The 18,648-nt window shown below is 62.4% G+C and overlaps 1 protein-coding gene across 1 annotated transcript; it reads left to right on the plus strand.

The window, feature by feature from the left end:
• Positions 1–18,620, plus strand: NID2 (nidogen 2). Its single transcript, XM_075427206.1, has 22 exons — positions 1–189; positions 1,081–1,389; positions 5,743–5,975; positions 6,258–6,679; positions 7,301–7,450; positions 7,528–7,773; positions 8,025–8,225; positions 9,361–9,579; positions 9,878–10,021; positions 10,333–10,461; positions 10,539–10,670; positions 10,766–10,885; positions 10,979–11,215; positions 11,704–11,940; positions 12,039–12,287; positions 12,436–12,605; positions 13,866–13,995; positions 14,186–14,357; positions 15,370–15,527; positions 15,798–15,921; positions 17,480–17,592; positions 17,680–18,620. Exons 1-22 carry the CDS (start codon positions 1–3, stop codon positions 17,688–17,690), a joined length of 4,095 nt encoding a protein of 1,364 aa, XP_075283321.1. The 3' UTR covers positions 17,691–18,620.
• The last annotated feature ends 28 nt before the right edge of the window (positions 18,621–18,648 follow it).

Below are 18,648 nucleotides of genomic sequence, written 5' to 3' on the forward strand. Positions count from 1 at the left end.
ATGCGGGCGGTGGCGGCGGTGCTAGCGGCGGTGCTGGCGGCGGGGGCGGCCCTGCCCCGCACGGGGCTGCTCCCGCACGGCCCGGTCCGCGGCGATGCCCGCTTGCGGGTCGGAGACGACGAGAGTTCTCCCGGGGTCCCGCTCCGCCGCTCCCCGCTGCTCTACGGCCGCGCCGCCCGCCGCCTCTACGTGAGTCCCGGCCCTCCCCCTTCCTCCTCTCCATCATCTCCCTCTCTCCCTCCATCTTCCCAGCCCTCCCTGTCTGTCCCGGCCTCCCCCCTCCTTCCTCCTCTCCATCCTCTCCCTCTCTCCCTCCATCTTCCCAGCCCTCCCTGTCTCCCCCGCCCTCCTCCTCTCCATCCCTCTGCCCCACCGCCCCATCCCTCCTCTTCGCTTTTACCCCCTCCGCCTTCCCGCCCCTCCTCTTCCCCCCGACCCGTTCCCCCTCGTCCCCCATCTCCCCTCACCCCTTCTCCACCACCCCTGATCCCCCCCCACCCAGATGTCTCCTTGCCACCTCCACCCTGCACCGCTGCATGTGTCTTTTCTCCATCCATCCATCTCTTTTCTCCATCCATCCATCCCTTTTCTCCATCCATCCATCCATCCATCCATCCATCCATCCATCCATCCATCCATCCCTTTTCTCCATCCATCCATCCATCCATCCATCCATCCATCCATCCATCCATCCATCCATCCATCCCTTTTCTCCATCCATCCATCCATCCATCCATCCATCCATCCATCCATCCATCCATCCATCCATCCCTTTTCTCCATCCATCCATCCATCCATCCCCCTCCTTCCGCCCCGCTCCCGCCCGGTGTCCCCGGCTGCTGCGGAGGAACAAGAGGGCTTTCTCCTCGGCAGCTGTTCCCCGCCAGCAGCGGCTGCAGCTGGGACAGCCCCCCCCGAGCTGCAGCTCTCTGGGGGATGGAGAAGCCCGAGGTCTTTTGTTTTCTCCTCGGCTGGATGGGACCACGCGGTCTCGGGGCTCTCAGCTCCGCGCCCCGTTCCGACGCGGGGAGCGGAGGCACCTCTGCAGCTCCTGAGCACCCTGCGCCACTCTCCCTGCAGGTGGGGACCAACGGGGTCATCTCCACCCAGGATTTCCCCAGGGAGACCCAGTACGTGGATGACGATTTCCCCACAGACTTCCCCGTCATCGCTCCCTTCCTGGCCGACCTCGACACCTCCGGTGACAGAGGGAACATCTACTACCGGCAAGACGACTCTCCGGACGTCCTGGACCAGGCTGCAGGCTACATCCGGGCTGGGTTCCCCCGCACCGCCGGCTCCTTCGTGCCCACCGATGTGTTCATCGCCACCTGGGAGGACGTGGGCGCCTACCAGGAGCTCTCACAGGACACCGAGCCCTCCGAGAAGGTGAGACCGATGGGCTGAGGTTGGAGGCAGGCATGGTGGTGTTGGGTTGGTGGTTGGACTTTGGTGAGCTTAGAGGTGTTTTTCAACCTTAATCAACCTCTGATTCTATGACGCCCATCCTACGTGGCGTGGGAGGATGAGTCTGGAGAAGAGGAGACTGAGAACCTTCTCGCTCTCTACAACTACCTGAAAGGAGGTTGGAGTGAGGCAGGGGTTGGTCTCTTCTCCCAGGTGATAGGTGATATCTGTCACTTCTCCCAGTGACAGGACGAGAGGCAATGGCCTCAAGTTGCGTCAGAGGAGATTCAGATTGGATATTAGGAACAATTTCTTTGCTGGAAGAGCGGTCAGGCGTTGGACCAGGCTGCCCAGGGCAGTGGTGGAGTCCCCAGCCCTGGAGGGGTTCAAAAACCGTGTAGATGTGGCACTTGGGGACATGGTTTAGCAGGCATGGTGGTGTTGCGGTGGATGGTTGGACTTCATGATCTTAGAGGTCTTTTCCAACCTTAATCAACCTACGATTCTATGATGCCCATCCTACGTGGCGTGGGAGGATTAGTTTGGAGAAGAGGAGGCTGAGAACCTTCACGCTCTCTACAACTACCTGAAAGGAGGTTGGAGTGAGGTGGGTGTTGGTCTCTTCTGCCAAGTAACTAGTGATAGGACGAGAGGCAATGGCCTCAAGTTGCATCAGGGGAGGTTCAGATTGGATATTAGGAACAATGTCTTCACAGAAAGAGCGGTCAGGCATTGGACCAGGCTGCCCAGGGCAGTGGTGGAGTCCCCATCCTTGGAGGGGTTCAGAAACTGTGTAGATGTGGCACTTGGGGACATGGTTTAGCAGGCATGGGGGTGTTGGGGTGGATGGTTGGACTTCATGATCTGAGAGGTCTTTTCCCACCTATGATTCTATGAGTCTTCCTTGGGTAGCACCCCTAACGCTCAGCCTGTTCTTTCTGGGCAGCTGATGGTGGGTCCATCCAGCCTCGGCTGGTCCATCCGTGCCTTGGATGAGCAGCGGGGCAGACGTGGAGCCTCTCCTCTCTGCTCAGAGCTGTGGGCTTGGTGGGTCTGTTGGCTCTGCTGATGGGCAGAAGAGGTTTAGAGGTTGCCTGCAGCTCCATGGTTGGAGGTGCTCGGGCTTTCCCCTGCTTTTCAGGCAAAGCTTTACAGTGCTGGTGGGTTTGGAGGGCAGAGCTGGGCTGGGGGGAGCTGGGGGAAGCCATGGCCTGGGGTCACCATGACCATCTGCCGATGGCTTGGGGCTGCTCCTTCCTTCTGCCCGCACACTGACGAACACTGCTGGCGAGGAACCGGCTTCAGAGTTTCCACCACGGGATGACTTTGTGTCTGGAATAAGAAGCTGAGAGGTGGTCCGCTGGATTGGAGGGGACCCACGGGCTGATATGGCTCCTGCCTTTCCCCAAAAAGCTGGATCCGCTGCCGGGGTGGGATCCAAGCCTCACCTTAGGCTGGTGACAGGCCGAGGAGGTGACAGTGACGCTCTGCCCGCAGGACGGGGCTTCTGGAAAGGACCTGAATGTGAGGAGTGGCGGGAGGAAGGCTCTGGTTGTGAACACCCGGAGCCGTGCGACGGGTGACGGGCTCTCGCCAAAGCCCGTCAGCAGCCACCGGGTCCCCACGGGCCACCGGGAGCCGTCCCCCCCGCTCCGGGGCCCTTCGGTTGCTGTGGGAGAAGCCAAAGAGGGGAAGAAACCGAGGTTTTGGAAGGAACCAACGCTACATTTTTTCCTCTAATTGAAAACTCGGGAAAGCAGCCGAAGGGATGCCATCAGGGGCCTCGCGGCGACCTCGCCGCCGTCGGAGCCGCGGCCTCCGCTGCTCTTCCCAGTTGGGTTTTGGGGTATTTTTTCCTCTCTGGGAGGCTGGGTCAGGGTTTAAAATGGAAGCGGTCTGGCTTGGGAACGAGCCGCTCCGGGGAACGTTTCCTTCAGGACCCGCTGGAACGCGGCTGTGCTGAACCCCCCCCCCCCCCTTCACCAAAACTGCTAAAAACCACCCCAAAACGCCCCTTTTTTCTGACCAAATACGCAGTTTCGTGAAACGCCGCCCTCCCGCTGCTCAGAACCGGGGCCGGCCTCGAAGCCTTTACCCCCCCGCTTTGGAAAGTCGCGGCTTTCTGAGCCTCCCAAGCAGAAATTTGGGTGAAGGCAGGGAGGGGGGATTCAAAGCCCCCCCCATCCCCTGCCTTGGGGGTCCCTGGCAGCGCTGCCAGCAGCGCCCTGTCCCCCTCCAGCTCCCTGGGGACAAGCTCCGAGTCCCTGCAGTGACGCTTTCCAGGGCTGCAGAGCCTGGGGGGGGGGGGGGGGGGGGGCCGAGAGCTGACCCCGCTTCTGTGGGGTGGGTGTGAGGGGGGGGGGCAAGAATTGTCCTTTGGGCTGGAATTTGCCCTTTGCAGCTCTTTGCCGGGAGCTGGGGGCTGCCCTCCCTCGGTGTCACCCACCAGGTCCCCCCCCCACCAAAAAATGAGTCCGGCAGCTGCTGCGTGGGGAGGAATCTGGCCCTGGGCGGGGGGGTTATGCCCCCCCCCCAGCTTTTTGGCCGCCTTCACGCGGGGTCGCTGAATGCCCGAGTGTGCGACGCTCACAACAAGGCTCTTTATATCTCGCTGCCCGGAAACCCGGCGATGCCCCCGGGGGTGGGGGCCCTGCACCCCCAAATCGGGGCTGACGCTGCGGCCACGGGCAGGGCTGGGCGGGGGGCAGCATCGGGGGGCCCCCCCACCCCTCCTGCCCGCTGCTTTGGGGGTGAAACTGGGAATTTGATCATTTTTCCTTCGCTCGGGCGCCGTTCCCTGCTTGTGTGTATTTGTTCGGGGTGGGGAGGGTGGCCCAAACGCCATTCGGGGCGACCGCAAGGTGCGTGTGGATTCTCCGGTGGCTCGTACGGGTTGTGCTGGCCCCGCGGGTTGTTGCTGCGGTCCCGACGCAGCTTCCCTCGGGGCTGCCGCGGCCCCAAGGCTCGCGGGGCTGGCACGGCGGGCGGCCGGCGTGCCTATAGCGGGACGTATGGGTGGGGGGAAGGCGGGAGCACGCGGATGTTTTTTCCTGAGGAAACCGAGCTAAAATTGTTCGCGGTGGGGGGGGAAGTGAGGGGGGTGCGGGTTTTCCTCCGGTGCTGATGGGATGCAGGGAGGCTGCTGGTGTCGGGGGCAGGATGGGAGGAGGGGGACGGGAGTGACGGGCTCCCGGGCTGCAGCGTGCAGGCTGTGACTAGCGCTGTGCCCCAGGGGTGAGCAGTGGGCCCAGTCTTGTTCAACTTCTTCATCCATGACCTGGATGAAGGGACAGAGAGTACCCTCAGCAAGTTTGGTACCCTCCCAGTACCAAACTGGGAGGAGTGGTGGGTACACCGGCAGGCTGTGCTGCCATCCAGCGAGACCTGGACAGGCTGGAGAGTTGGCACAGAGGAACCTGATGAGGTTCAACAAGGGCAAGGGCAGGGTCCTGCACCTGGGGAGGAACAACCCCAGGCACCAGTACAGGCTGGGGCTGACCTGCTGGAGAGCAGCTCTGTGGAGAGGGACCTGGCTGTGCTGGGGGATGACAGGGTGACCGTGAGCCAGCAGCGTGCCCTGGCTGCCAAGAAGGCCAATGGGATCCTGGGGTGCATCAAGAGGAGTGTGGGCAGCAGGGCGAGGGAGGTTCTCCTTCCCCTCTACTCTGCCCTGGTGAGGCCCCATCTGCAGTGCTGTGTCCAGTTCTGGGCTCCCCAGTTCAAGAAAGATGAGGAGCTACTGGAGAGAGTCCAGAGGAGGGCTGCGAGGATGATGAGGGACTGGAGCATCTCTCCTGCGAGGAGAGGCTGAGGGAGCTGGGCTTGTTCAGCCTGGAGAAGAGAAGGCTGCGAGGGGACCTTAGAAATGCCTCTAAATATCTGCAGGGTGGGTGTCAGGAGGACGGGGCCAGACTCTTTCCAGTGGTGCCCAGCGACAGGACAAGGGGCAACGGGCACAAACTGAAGCAGAGGAAGTTCCAGCTGAAGATGAGGAAGAACTTCTTCCCTCTGAGGGTGACGGAGCCCTGGCCCAGGCTGCCCAGGGAGGCTGTGGAGTCTCCTTCTCTGGAGATATTCCAGACCCGCCTGGACGCGGTGCTGTGCAGCCTGCTCTGGGTGACCCTGCTTGGGCAGGGGGTTGGACTGGGTGACCCACAGAGGTCCCTGCCAACCCCTGCCATGCTGTGATTCTGTGATTCTGTGAGTGCCAGCCCTGCTGTGCATGCACCTGGCATATGGGGAGGTGGCTGTTGTGTCCCTCGTCCCCTTCCCCGTCTCAGTCCTCTGGGGTTCTGCCCCTCGTGACATCCGTCTGTCCTGCTCTCCCCTCGACAGCTCAACACCTTCCAGGCGGTCATAGCCTACGACGATGAGGACACCTACGCCATCTTCCTCTACCCCGAGGGCGGCCTCCAGTTCCTGGGGACGCGACCCAAGGAGTCCTACAACGTCCAGCTGGAGCTGCCGGCCAGGGTGGGCTTCAGCTGGGGGGACGGCGATGACCCGAAGAGGGACGGGCTCTTCCACAGCCTGGCCAGCAGCGAGCAGGCTCTGAGGCGGCTGGAGCGGTGCGTGGCGCCTGGGGGGGCCGTGCAGGGCGGGCAGGGGGAGCGGGGGGAGCGGGGTCCCCCTCTCCCAGCCCCCGGCGCTGTGGAAAGGTTGGAAGAAGAAGGGGAGCGAGCTGGGGGTGATGGGCTGCGTCGGGGGGGTGGGGGGCTGAGCCCCACGTGAACGGGAGCTGAGTTTGGGGTCCTGGGAGGGGTGGTGCGGGGCGAGGGTGGGGGGTACATTTTTGGGGGGCTTTCCCACCACGCCAGTGATGGAAGCTCATCTGTGCTGCTGCCCTTCAGGGAGAGCAACGCGGGGGTGCCCGGCGTGTGGGTCTTCCACGTGGGCAGCGCAGCCCCCCTGGAGCACGTGGAGCCGGGGGGCGGCGGGGGATCCAACCCCAGCGTGCCGCAGACCCCCACCCATCACGGCTCCGGCACCGCCGCCGACGCCCGTGCGCTCTACGGCCACGCCGACCGCGCGTCCACGGCACGGCATGGCTCGGAGGCCACGTCACCGCGTCCCGACGACGAGCCCCGCTCCCCGGCGCTGCCGGGCATCGTCCCCGAGGGGGTCCCCGCGTCCCCGGGGCCGGAGCGGAGCCGCTGGCTGTACCCCGATGGCGACGGCGGTGCCCGGCAGAGCTACCCTGCCAACCCTTCTTCCTACAGCTCCGGGCATCACGGCGTCGGCGTGGAGGAAGACGTGCATTTTAATCCCGACGGTGAGTGGCGACAGCCCCTGCGACGAGCGCGCGGGGACGGGTGGGTCCCTAAAAAAAAATGGCCTCTTCGCTCGGAAGCTCGGCTCTTCCCGAGCAGCCGGAGCTCGCGGGGGCTGGCGTCGCTCCGGCGAAGCTGCTGCCCTGCCAGCTCCTCGCCGCCAAATCCTGCCGCCGAGGGGCTGCCGCCGCCGCGCGTCCGGGGAGCAGAGCCCCGTCCCTGGCCAGCTGTCACCCCAAAATACGCCGGAACTTGATCCCTCGCCCTGTCAGATCTGCCTGAAATTGGGCAGCAGGTTCCAAACCCTCAGCCTCCCACGGGCAGCTTTCTTGGGAAGCGTCGCTGTCGGCTGTCCCGTCTCTCGCCGGTGTTTTTGGGACCGGGGAGGCTGTGGAGGTTGTGGAGTCTCCTTCTCTGGAGATATTCCAGCCCCGCCTGGACGCGGTGCTGTGCAGCCTGCTCTGGGTGACCCTGCTTGGGCAGGGGGTTGGGCTGGGTGACCCACAGAGGTCCCAGCCAACCCCCACCATTCTGTGATTCTGTGATTTGAGGTGGGGTGCCCACCCCCCGGGATGGGGTGGCTTCTCGTCGCCGCGTCCCCAACCCTCTCGCCTCGTCCCCAGATTTCACCTACAGCGCGGGCGGCAAGGAGATGTGCGCCCAGCACCACGGGCGCTGCTCCCCGCACGCCTTCTGCACCGACTACGCCGACGGCATCTGCTGCCACTGCCGGGCCACCTACTACGGCAACGGGCGGCAGTGCCTGCCCGAAGGTACGCGGGGCGGGCGGCGGGGACGGGCACCCCATGCCGGGGCGGCGGGTGCCATGGGTGCCCGTCTCCCCGCCCAGGGGCCGTGCATCGCCTCAACGGGAAGGTGAGCGGGAGCCTGACGGTGGGACGGGAGCCCGTCGGCTTCCAGGACGTCGACCTGCACGCCTACATCGTGGGCAGCGACGGCCGAGCCTACACGGCCATCAGCGGGGTGCCCCAGCCCGCTGCCCGGGCGCTCCTGCCCCTCCTGCCCGTCGGCGGGCTCTTCGCCTGGCTCTTCGCCCTGGAGGAGCCCGGCTCCGAGAATGGCTTCAGCATCACCGGTGAGCGGGGACCTGGGACGTGCCTGGAGCTCCTTGGTGGGGTGGTGGTCCCGGGAGGCGGGGAGGGGAGGGCGGGTGGGGGGTTCGGAGCATCCCCGCGGCTCCTCCGACCACCTCCCCGGGTTCGGCTGGCTGTCACCTCCCTGCTGCCAGCCCTGTGGCTGCGCCCGAGGAGCAGGGAGGGATGTTTTGGGGGGGTATTCCCTCAAAATCCCGCAACCGAGCGGCGCCCGTTCCCTTTTCCTGCCCAGGCGCCGAGTTCACCCAGAGCCTGGAGGTGACCTTCTACCCCGGGGAGGAGACGGTCCAGGTCACCCAGACGGCCGAGGGCCTGGGGCCGGACAATTACCTCAGCCTTAGGACGCACATCCAGGGCCAGGCGCCGTTTCTCCCGGAGAACGTCACTGTCCACATCACTCCCTACGAGGAGCTCTACCACTACTCCAGCTCAGGTAGGAGCCCGCGCTCAGCCCCGGGTTTGGGTTCTCACACGTCATCTCTGCGTGCCCCGAAACCACCCCGACCCCGCTGCGGTTCTGAGAGGCATCGGTGGTGATGGTGCCGCTCTGTTTTTTAATTTGGGGCTCTTCAGGAGAAGAGAAGGCTGCGGGGTGACCTTAGAGCCAGTGCCTGGAGGGGCTGCGAGAGAGCTGGAGAGGGGCTGTGACAAGGGCATGGGGTGATAGGACACGGGGGGATGGCTTCAAGCTGAAAGAGGGGAGATTTAGAGTAGATATAAGGAAGAAATTCTGTATAATGAGTGGTGAGGCCCTGGCCCAGGCTGCCCAGAGAAGCTGTGGCTCCCCCCTCCCTGGCAGTGCTCAAGGCCAGGTTGGATGGAGCTCTGAGCACCCTGACCTGGTGGAAGATGTCCCTGCTGATGGCAGGGGGGTTGGGACCAGATGAGCTTTAAGGTCCCTTCCAACCCAAACCATTCTATGATTCGATGGTTCTTCTCCATCCTAGGGATGTTTTCTTGCCATAGAATCACAGAATCACAGGATGTTCAGGGTTGGCAGGGACCTCTGTGGGTCACCCAGCCCAACCCCCTGCCCAAGCAGGGTCACCCAGAGCAGGCTGCACAGCACCGCGTCCAGGCGGGGCTGGAATATCTCCAGAGAAGGAGACTCCACAACCTCCCTGGGCAGCCTGGGCCAGGGCTCCATCACCCTCAGAGGGAAGAAGTTCTTCCTCATCTTCAGCTGGAACTTCCTCTGCTTCAGTTTGTGCCCATTGCCCCTTGTCCTGTCGCTGGGCACCACTGGAAAGAGTCTGGCCCCGTCCTCCTGACACCCACCCTGCAGATATTTGTAGGCATTTCTAAGGTCCCCTCGCAGCCTTCTCTTCTCCAGGCTGAACAAGCCCAGCTCCCTCAGCCTCTCCTCGTAGGAGAGATGCTCCAGCCCCCTCACCATCCTCGTAGCCCTTCGCTGGACTCTCTCCAGTAGCTCCTCATCTTTCTTGAACTGGGGAGCCCAGAACTGGACACAGCACTCCAGATGGGGCCTCACTAGAGCAGAGCAGAGGGGGAGGAGAACCTCCCTTGCCCTGCTGCCCACACTCCTCCTAATGCATCCCATCCGGCAGCCGTGACCTCCTCTGCTCGGCGGGAATACGTCCTGGCCGCGGGGACCGCCAACCACACCTTGTCCTACCGCCTGCGCCAGAACATCACCTTCGCCGGCTGCCCGCACGCCCGCCCGCCCGCCCGCCAGCGCCTGAGCGTGTCACACGCCTTCGCCCTCTACGACGGCCGGGAGCACGTCCTGCGCTACGCCCTCGCCGCCCGCATCGGCGCGGCACCGGGTGAGCTCCAGCGCCCGGCCCCGGGGTGGGATGCTGCTGACTCCCGCCCGCTCCCGAAACGACAGCGTTTTGCTTTGCCCCAAAACCAGCCAAAAGAGAGGTGTTTTTTTTTTCAAATCAGCTTGGCGTGGAGGGCGGGACCGCAGCAGGGGTGGCACTGGGTGACACAGCCACAGGTCCCTGCGCGGGACGAGGGTGCTGCAGCGCAGGGGCGATGCCTGCGTCGGATGCGAGCGGGAACGGCGATTCCCCGCTCCCTGTTTCACCCAGGCGTTTCCCCCCCACCCCTTGCCCGCAGATGATGCCGAGAACCCGCGGGCGAACCCGTGCCGCGACGGCACGCACGCGTGCGAGGCGACGGCGCGCTGCCAGCCCGGCGCGGGGACGGAGTACACGTGCGAGTGCGCGGCCGGGTACCGCAGAGACGGACGGGGCTGCCGAGGTGAGCGGGGGGCTGCGGGCGGGGGGTCCGGTGCACCCCGTCCCATGCGGGGCACCGTGGTGGTCACTCGTTTGGGGTGCTGGGACGCGCCCCAGCTTCACAGCCCCCACGGCTTGAAGAGCTCCTGGAGCTGCTCCAAGGAGTTGGGTGAATCATGGGGGGAAAATGAGGCAGGGGGCTGCGGGGGGCACCTGGGGAAGCTCTCCAGGAGCGGCAGACGTGGGATGGGCAGCTTGGGGCAGGATGAATCCCCCGCCCCAGCAGCCAGATCCCGAAAATGGGGGTGTCCCACCGGTGCCCCGTTCCTCTAGACGTGGACGAGTGCAGCGAGGGCCTGAGCCAGTGCGGCCCCTTCGCCGTCTGCCTGAATGCGCCGGGCAGCTACCGGTGCGAGTGCCGCAGCGGGTACCGGCCGGCGGAGGACGGGCAGGCGTGTGTGCGTAAGTGCCAGCCCCACCTTTCGGGGTCCCCCCCCCGACCCCTCTGCCCCACGGGGCTCACCCCGCTGTCCCTGCAGCCACCGACCCCTGCGAGGACGGGAGAAACCCCTGCGGGCCGGGGGAGCGGGCGCGCTGCCTGCCCCGCGCCGGGGGCCACGCCGCCTGCGAGTGCCTGCCCGGCTACGCCGGCGACGGCATCGACTGCTCCGGTACGGGGGGCACGGGGGGGGGACCGCAGGGTGCCCGCGCCGCGTGGCGGCCAGGGTGCCCTGCGTCGGCTGATTGCCATCCTCCTCGGGCACAGACGTGGACGAGTGCGCCGAAAACCCGTGTCACCCAGCTGCCACCTGCTACAACGCGCCGGGCTCCTTCTCCTGCCGGTGCCAGCCCGGCTACGAGGGCGATGGCTTCCAGTGCTCGCACGGTAAGGCTGCCAGCTCGCCCCCGCGCCCGCTCGACCCCGGGTGGCTTCCCCCCGACTCACTGTCCTGTCGCTTTGGCTCTCCCATGGCGGAAGGGAGCACGCAGCGGCTGACCCCCTGCCAACACGAGCGGCTGTACCCGCGGGCCGTGCCGCCGGGACCCTCGCCCGTGGGCGACGGGCACGTGCCCCAGTGCGACGAGGAGGGGGGGTACCGGCCCCTGCAGTGCCACGGCAGCAGCGGGCACTGCTGGTGCGTGGACGCCGCGGGGCAGGAGATCGCGGGGACGCGGACGGCGCCGGGCAGCACGCCGCCTCGCTGCGGGACCCCAGGTCGGTGCCGCCCCGCAGCGCTCGGGGGGTGAGGGGAGACGGGTCGGGTCCTGGGGCGGCGGGTACCTGGGGGACGCCCTGGCTGGCTGCGTGGGTTGTGCTGGGTGGCAGAGGGTGCCGAGAGCCCTCCCTGTCCCGCAGCCACCGGCGGTGGGGACAGCGGAGGGGACCCTCTGCCCAGCTGCCCAGCCGGGGGCTTCACTGCCATGGCCTGGGTGCAGGGTGCTGCCAAACGGGTGGTTGGGCACCTTGGGGGGCTCTTAGGGCGCCCTGACCCACGGGGTTGTAGTGGCAGTGGCCACTGGGGCACCTTGTGACGGAGGGGACAGCCACGAGGTGTTGAGGGGGCCGGGGAGGGGCAGCCCCGGCGGAGCATCGCCCAGCACCTGCAGCCCGGGGTGAAGCGGGGCCAAACCCGGGTGCCAGGGGGGTCCAGGGGTGCTGCTCAGCCCCCCTGAGCCCGGGGTGGGGGTGTTCAATGCCGGCAGAGTCCATCCAGCAGCTGACCCCCTGCGAACACGAGCGGCTGTACCCGCGGGCCGTGCCGCCGGGACCCTCGCCCGTGGGTGACGGGCACGTGCCCCAGTGCGATGAGGAGGGGGGGTACCGGCCCCTGCAGTGCCACGGCAGCAGCGGGCACTGCTGGTGCGTGGACGCCGCGGGGCAGGAGATCGCGGGGACGCGGACGGCACCGGGCAGCACGCCGCCTCGCTGCGGGACCCCAGGTCGGTGCCCAAATCGGCATCCTCAGCACGGAGGGGGGGGACCCAGGGCTCCGGCAAAGCCCTGAGCCCCCCACCCCTGCACCTGGGGTCCATCACAGGGGTGATGGTCGCCGTCCCCGCGCCGGAGCCCACGCAGAGGCCCCGCACCATGTGCGAGCGCTGGCGGCAGAGCTTGCTGGAGCACTACGGGGGCACCCCCCGCCACGACCAGTACGTGCCCCAGTGCGACGCCGGGGGGGAATTCGCCCCGCTGCAGTGCCACGGGGACAGCGGGTACTGCTGGTGCGTGGACCAGAGCGGCCGGGAGATCCAAGGCACGCGCTCGGAGCCCGGCAGCACCCCGCCATGTAAGAGCTCAGCACCCCACATGTCACCCCCCTTCCATCTAGCACAGCATGGGCTCCTGGCGCTGCACCCCCGGCTTGGGTGCGGAGCCGAGGGGCTGATGATCCCCAAGCCATCTCTCTCCCCGTCCCCCCGCCGTTGATGCTCCAGGTCTCCCCAGCGTCGCGCCGCCCAGCGTCCGGCCCTCGCCCCGGCCCGACGTGTCCCCACCGGCCACGGGGACCTTTCTGCTCTACGCTCAGGGCCAGCAGATCGGCTACCTCCCGCTCAACGGCACGCGGCTGCAGAAGGAAGCGGCGAAGACCCTGCTCTCCCTGCATGTACGGTATCTCCGGCGCTGGGGTCGGGGTGCAGGGCCACCCGAGGGAGCTGGGGACAGGCTGATGGCCGGACCGCTCTGGTCTGAGCTGTGGTGGTTGGAGGGGGGGGTCACCTCTTGAAGGTTGAGGTTGGTTTGTGGGGACGTTGGTTGTGCTGGATGACTCTTCCTCCAGCTGTCCCCCAGCAGAGGAGCGGGTCCCATGCCTGGGGCTGCCTGGGGTGCTCGCAGAGCTCCTCGGCCATCGGTCACGGGGCCCCAGGCTGCCAGCTCACAGAATCGCAGAATCCCAGCATGGTCAGGGTTGGCAGGGACCTCTGTGGGTCACCCAGCCCAGCCCCCTGCCCAAGCAGGGTCACCCAGAGCAGGCTGCACAGGACCGCGTCCAGGCGGGGCTGGAATATCTCCAGAGAAGGAGACTCCACAGCCTCCCTGGGCAGCCTGGGCCAGGGCTCCGTCACCCTCAGAGGGAAGAAGTTCTTCCTCATCTTCAGCTGGAGCTTCCTCTGCTTCAGTTTGTGCCCGTTGCCCCTTGTGCTGTCGCTGGGCACCACTGGAAAGAGTCTGGCCCCATCCTCCTGACACCCACCCTGCAGATATTTGTAGGGATTTCTAAGGTCCCCTCTCAGCCTTCTCTTCTCCAGGCTGAACAAGCCCAGCTCCCTCAGCCTCTCCTCATAGGAGAGATGCTCCAGTCCCCTCATCGACAGCTGCGTGTTTCCACTGCAAACTTGCCTTTTCCCTTCCTCGGAATCCTCTTGGAGCACGGCCATGCGTGTCTCCAGCCAGGCCAGAACCAGGGAGTGGAACGCTAAAAGCTGTGCCGTGACCCTCCCTGCACTTGCACCTCCCTGAGACACCTTGCCAAGTATTCCCTATCCCCATCCTGAAGGTCGTTCCTCGGGCTGGCTTCGCTCTTGGAGCGGTCTCTCCTTGAGCCAAGGGGTTTGAAACCCATCTGGACGTGGGTGTGTGCCTGCCACAGCTGGCCAAACAGCCTCAGCTGCGCAGTAGGAGCCCATCAGTGTTGGGTTTTGCTGGGGAAAAGGGATCTGAGCATCATTCCCCATTGCTGCACCTTGCAGAGTGCCCCTGGGCAGCTCCCAGTGCTGGCTGGTGGGAGAAGGGTTCTCATGGTTTAGCAGGCATGGCAGTGTTGGGTTGGCAGTTGATGTTCTTAGAGGTCTTTTCCAACCTGAATGATTCCATGGAGCCTCCTGGCCATGGGTTTCACCCTGTGTCCCTCTCCCGATCCTGGCAGGGCTCCATCGTGGTGGGCATTGACTATGACTGCCGGGAGAAGACGATCTATTGGACCGACGTGGCCGGACGGACCATCAGTCGGGCGAGTCTGGAGCCAGGCGCTGAGCCGGAGACCGTTATCAACTCAGGTGTGCTCCCATCACCGGTGACATCTGCCCGAAGCCACCTCGGCTGGGTCCGCGCCAGTCTGTGCCCGTGGCAGCTCTGGGGCTGTCCCACTTTGGGGTCCTCCACATCCCTTGGCTGTGGGTCGAGGCACTGCGGCAGGTCCACGAGTGATGTGTCCCCGGCCACCGACCACAACTGTCCCTCCGGCAGGGCTCATGAGCCCCGAGGGGCTGGCGGTGGACCACCTGCGCAGAGCCATGTTCTGGACCGACAGTGGCCTGGATAAGATCGAGCGAGCCCGGCTGGACGGCTCCGAGCGGCAGGTGCTCTTCGACATGGAGCTCGTCAACCCCCGGGCCATCGCGGTGGACCCCGTCCGAGGGTGAGCAGCGGCGTTTCTGGAGGGATTCGCGGGCAAGGGCTTTGCAAGGTGCAAAGTGAGGTCCCTCACTCCAAGAAGGACATTGAGGGGCTGGAGCGTGTCCAGAGAAGGGCAGCGAGGCTGGGGAGGGGTCTGGAGAACAAGTCTGATGAGGAGCGGCTGAGGGAGCTGGGGCTGTTCAGTCTGGAGAAGAGGAGGCTGAGGGGGGACCTTCTCGCTCTCTACAACTGCCTGAGGAGGTTGGAGTGAGGTGGGGGTTGGTCTCTTCTCCCAGGTAACCAGCTATAGGACAAGAGGTAATGGCCTCAAGTTGTGTCAGGGGAGGTTTAGATTGGATTTTAGGAACAATTTCTTTACTGAAAGAGCGGTCAGGCGTTGGACCAGGCTGCCCAGGGCAGTGGTGGAGTCCCCATCCCTGGAGGGGGTCAAAAACCGTGTAGATGTGGCACTTGGGGACATGGTGGTGTTGGGTGGATGGTTGGACTCAATGATCTCAGAGGTCTTTTCCAACCTTAATGATTTTATGATTCTGTGATTCTACGAGTCGGATGTGTGTGGTGGTGCCAAGGCCCCATCCCACCCTGGGAGCAGCTCTCCTACATTGCACACCCCGGAGGAGGGATTGGCTCTGCTCCCCACCTCCGCTTTTATTTAAAAATTCAGGATTTGGCTAAACCTGCTGGTTCAGTGTCAGGACGTACGATATTTTTAAAAGCTGGCGCTTGAAAACACGAGCTGTGCCTCTAGGGTGCTGTTGCGATACAAAATGTGCTACTCCTCAGACTCGCCCTCGTCTAGGAGCTACAGTTTGGGTCGTAAACATGTTTGACATCATTCTGGTTTTCTTTTAGGGATTTTTTTCAAATCAAATAAAGATTTATTTCAGGCACTGTTAAGGGGAAAACCAGGCCTCTCTCCTGACAAGAGCCAGTAACGAAGAGAAAGCCGATCATCTCCTGCCACTCCTTAGTGTTGTGCTTCCCGTTTGTTCACGATATAATTATTTCCCAAGCAACCTTTACTGGACGGACTGGAACCGTGAAGCACCCAAAATCGAAACTTCCACTGTCAGCGGAGCCAACAGGAGGGTCCTGGTGAACAAGGACATCGGCTTGCCCAACGGCCTGACGTTCGACCCCTTCTCCAAGCTGCTCTGTTGGGCAGACGCAGGTAACTTCACCGAGGACGGCTCAGGCTACGACACACGAAGCCTCGAGGGAAAAAACCAGCTATTTATGTCTTTAGCCCATTGCTACCTGTGGGCTTCTCTGCCCCCTTCCACTGTCCTGCCCCACAGACTTGGTGTGACGGGGCTGGGGGGCTCACAGCCCGAGTTGTTTCTACATCCTTAGGCTGAGAAGCCGTTTCAAAGTTTAGTGAATAGAAAGATCAGGTTTGGTGGGGTTTTCATGGCCTGGTAACTGTCTTGTGTTTGAAAAGGAACGAAACACCTGGAGTGCACATTCCCCGATGGCACGGGCCGGCGCGTCGTACAGAACAACCTCAACTACCCCTTCAGCATCATCAGTTACGCCAATCACTTCTACCACACGGACTGGAGACGGTAAGGAAAGAGAAGGTCAACCTGATGGAGTTCAACAAGGGCAAGGGCAGGGTCCTGCACCTGGGCAGGAACAACCCCAGGCACCAGTACAGGCTGGGGCGGACCTGCTGGAGAGCAGCTCTGTGGAGAGGGACTGGGAGTGCTGGGGGACGACAGGGTGACAATGAGCCAGCAGCATGCCCTGGCTACCAAGAAGGCCAATGGGATCCTGGGGTGCATCAAGAGGAGTGTGGCCAGCAGGGCAAGGGAAGTTCTCCTCCCCCTCTACTCTGCCCTAGTGAGGCCCCATCTGCAGTGCTGTGTCCAGTTCTGGGCTCCCCAGTTCAAGAAAGATGAGGAGCTACTGGAGAGAGTCCAGCGGAGGGCTACGAGGATGCTGAGGGGGCACTGGAGCATCTCTCCTATGAGGAGAGGCTGAGGGAGCTGGGCTTGTTCAGCCTGAAGAAGAGAAGGCTGAGAGGGGACCTTAGAAATGCCTACAAATATCTGCAGGGTGGGTGTCAGGAGGACAGGGCCAGGCTCTTTCCAGTGGTGCCCAGCGACAGGACAAGGGGCAACGGGCACAAACTGAAGCAGAGGAAGCTCCAGCTGAAGATGAGGAAGAACTTCTTCCCTCTGAGGGTGACGGAGCCCTGGCCCAGGCTGCCCAGGGAGGCTGTGGAGTCTCCTTCTCTGGAGATATTCCAGCCCCGCCTGGACGCGGTGCTGTGCAGCCTGCTCTGGGTGACCCTGCTTCGGCAGGGGGTTGGACTGGGTGACCCACAGAGGTCCCTGCTGACCCCGACCATGCTGTGATTCTGTGAAAACCCACTCCCTCCCACGGCCAGGAACGCCCAGCTAGCAGTCCTAGGGCTCCCCAACACCCCGCCGCTCCCTGCGGAGCCTGGCTAGCGAGCAGGTTGGATGCAGGGGGGCTTCAAGCCACCGGCGGGGAAGCAGAACGCTGTCCCCAGCCTGCTCCCCAGCCCCACATCCTGGCATCTCACCCGAGCGCTCTCTTGGGTCTCCTGCAGTGCCACCACCAGCAACGCCCGCTTGCAAATCTCGGCACAGAACGGTTGTTTAGAAACAGCGTCCTGGGAGGGACAGAAATAGTGGTTGGGTTTTGGTTTTTTTTAATAAAACTTGGCACTAGTTTCTGAATCTAGATTAAGTCAAAGAAAAGATTCTGTCCTCAGTCGTTCCCTCTCCCCCCGCCACCCAAGGCCCTCAGCATCAGGAACTCGCCTCTATTCCCGCTCCAGCTGGAAGCTCTCAAAGCTTCAATCAAATCTTAGCAGATTACAACAAACACTTAAGGGCTTGCCACGCTTGGAGGAGACTCTCGGGGAGATAATCTCTCCCTGGAAGGCTCCTCTGTGACTCTGCATCGCCCGAGAGAAATGCGCTGAATGAGCTGGATGGAGATTTTTATGGGGCAAATTTCCTCCTGCTTGTTCTGGAGGTGTTCAGACCAATCTTTTTAGCTGCCTCGGTTCTTGAACGTGTATAGATGGGGAAAAAAAAAAACCCCAGGTTCCACAGATGAGTAAAGCACCTCTCCCCCTTTTATCCCCAGGGATGGGGTGATAGCTATCGACAAAGAAACCGGCTCCTTCACCGATGAGTATCTTCCAGAGCAGCGATCGCATCTCTATGGAATAACGGCAGTTTATCCCTACTGCCCCGGAGGTAAAACACGACCAACCCCCTCCCCTCCTTGCTGTCTGCCAGCAGTTACACGCTCGACACGCTAAAGACACCCGTTTCCCTCTGCAGCACGGAAATAACAACGGCTGTTTCGAGAAAGAACAATCTTTGCACCCAAAGAACTTCAGACCCAGAAAACTGTCACTGCATACAGCTAAGGGGGGAAAGCCCGTAACCGAGGCCAATGAAGCGACCTACCTTCCTGCCAAAGATTAGCAAAGTATTTTGTGAAGTTATACCTCAAGCCTTTACTACTGTATTTTTTTAAAAGTGGAAAACATTGATATATTAGGAAAAAAATGGTCCTGTGAATCTCAGGCCATTACTCTAACTCTTGCTTATGCAAGCAAATTTAAAACATAGCTTTCTTATTCAAATGTTTTATTTTATTGGAAGAAGAGTGGATTCATTTTTCATAGTTTTGACCAACAGGTCCTTTTATCCAAAAAGTAAGCGCCTACGGGGAGCTTAGGATGCAGTATCGTGCTGGGTCTGAGCAACCTACAGCCCTGAAGACAGAGACTGTGTGTGCTCCACAAGGGTGCGGAACAGCTATGCAATATGGCAAAGGCATTGAAATCCTTCCAGAAGACAATCCTGTCTTTTCACCACTGCCTCAATGCATGTCTTTTAGTATTTATATTAGAAGAATATGCTAGAATTGATCTGTTCATGCTTGTTGGTTCTTCCAAGTGCCTTCATAGACCTACCCAGTGTAGACCAATACATGTTCAGAAATACCATTTACGTTGTAACGCTTCACTTTTTCTAGGTTACTTCAATAATTGAATAAAAAAAAAAGGTGGTTTTAAGTTTCCCTTTGGATTTACTTGTTAAATATTTCAGTTGTAGGGTAGACCGTGGAGAAACAGCAAGCCAGCCAGCTCGTATGGCAGGACCTCAGCAAAAGAGAAATCTGCAGAGCCTTTATGTAACACTCCCTCCTCAACACAAAGCCAAACACAATCAAAGAGTCACATTTGCCAGCTCGGAGCTAATCAGAACAATTTGTCTATCTTCCCCAGCTTCATTTATTTA

This window comes from Opisthocomus hoazin, chromosome 7, assembly GCF_030867145.1.
Source record: "Opisthocomus hoazin isolate bOpiHoa1 chromosome 7, bOpiHoa1.hap1, whole genome shotgun sequence".
NCBI lineage: Eukaryota > Metazoa > Chordata > Aves > Opisthocomiformes > Opisthocomidae > Opisthocomus > Opisthocomus hoazin.

Bases quoted from the DNA above. Each gene is read 5' to 3' on its own strand.
- NID2 (XM_075427206.1), top strand. From the start codon at position 1: ATGCGGGCGGTGGCGGCGGTGCTAGCGGCGGTGCTGGCGGCGGGGGCG. The intron at 190-1,080 runs GTGAGTCCCGGC...CTCTCCCTGCAG, and splicing joins GCGCCGCCCGCCGCCTCTAC to GTGGGGACCAACGGGGTCAT. The intron at 15,528-15,797 runs GTAACTTCACCG...GTGTTTGAAAAG, and splicing joins GCTCTGTTGGGCAGACGCAG to GAACGAAACACCTGGAGTGC.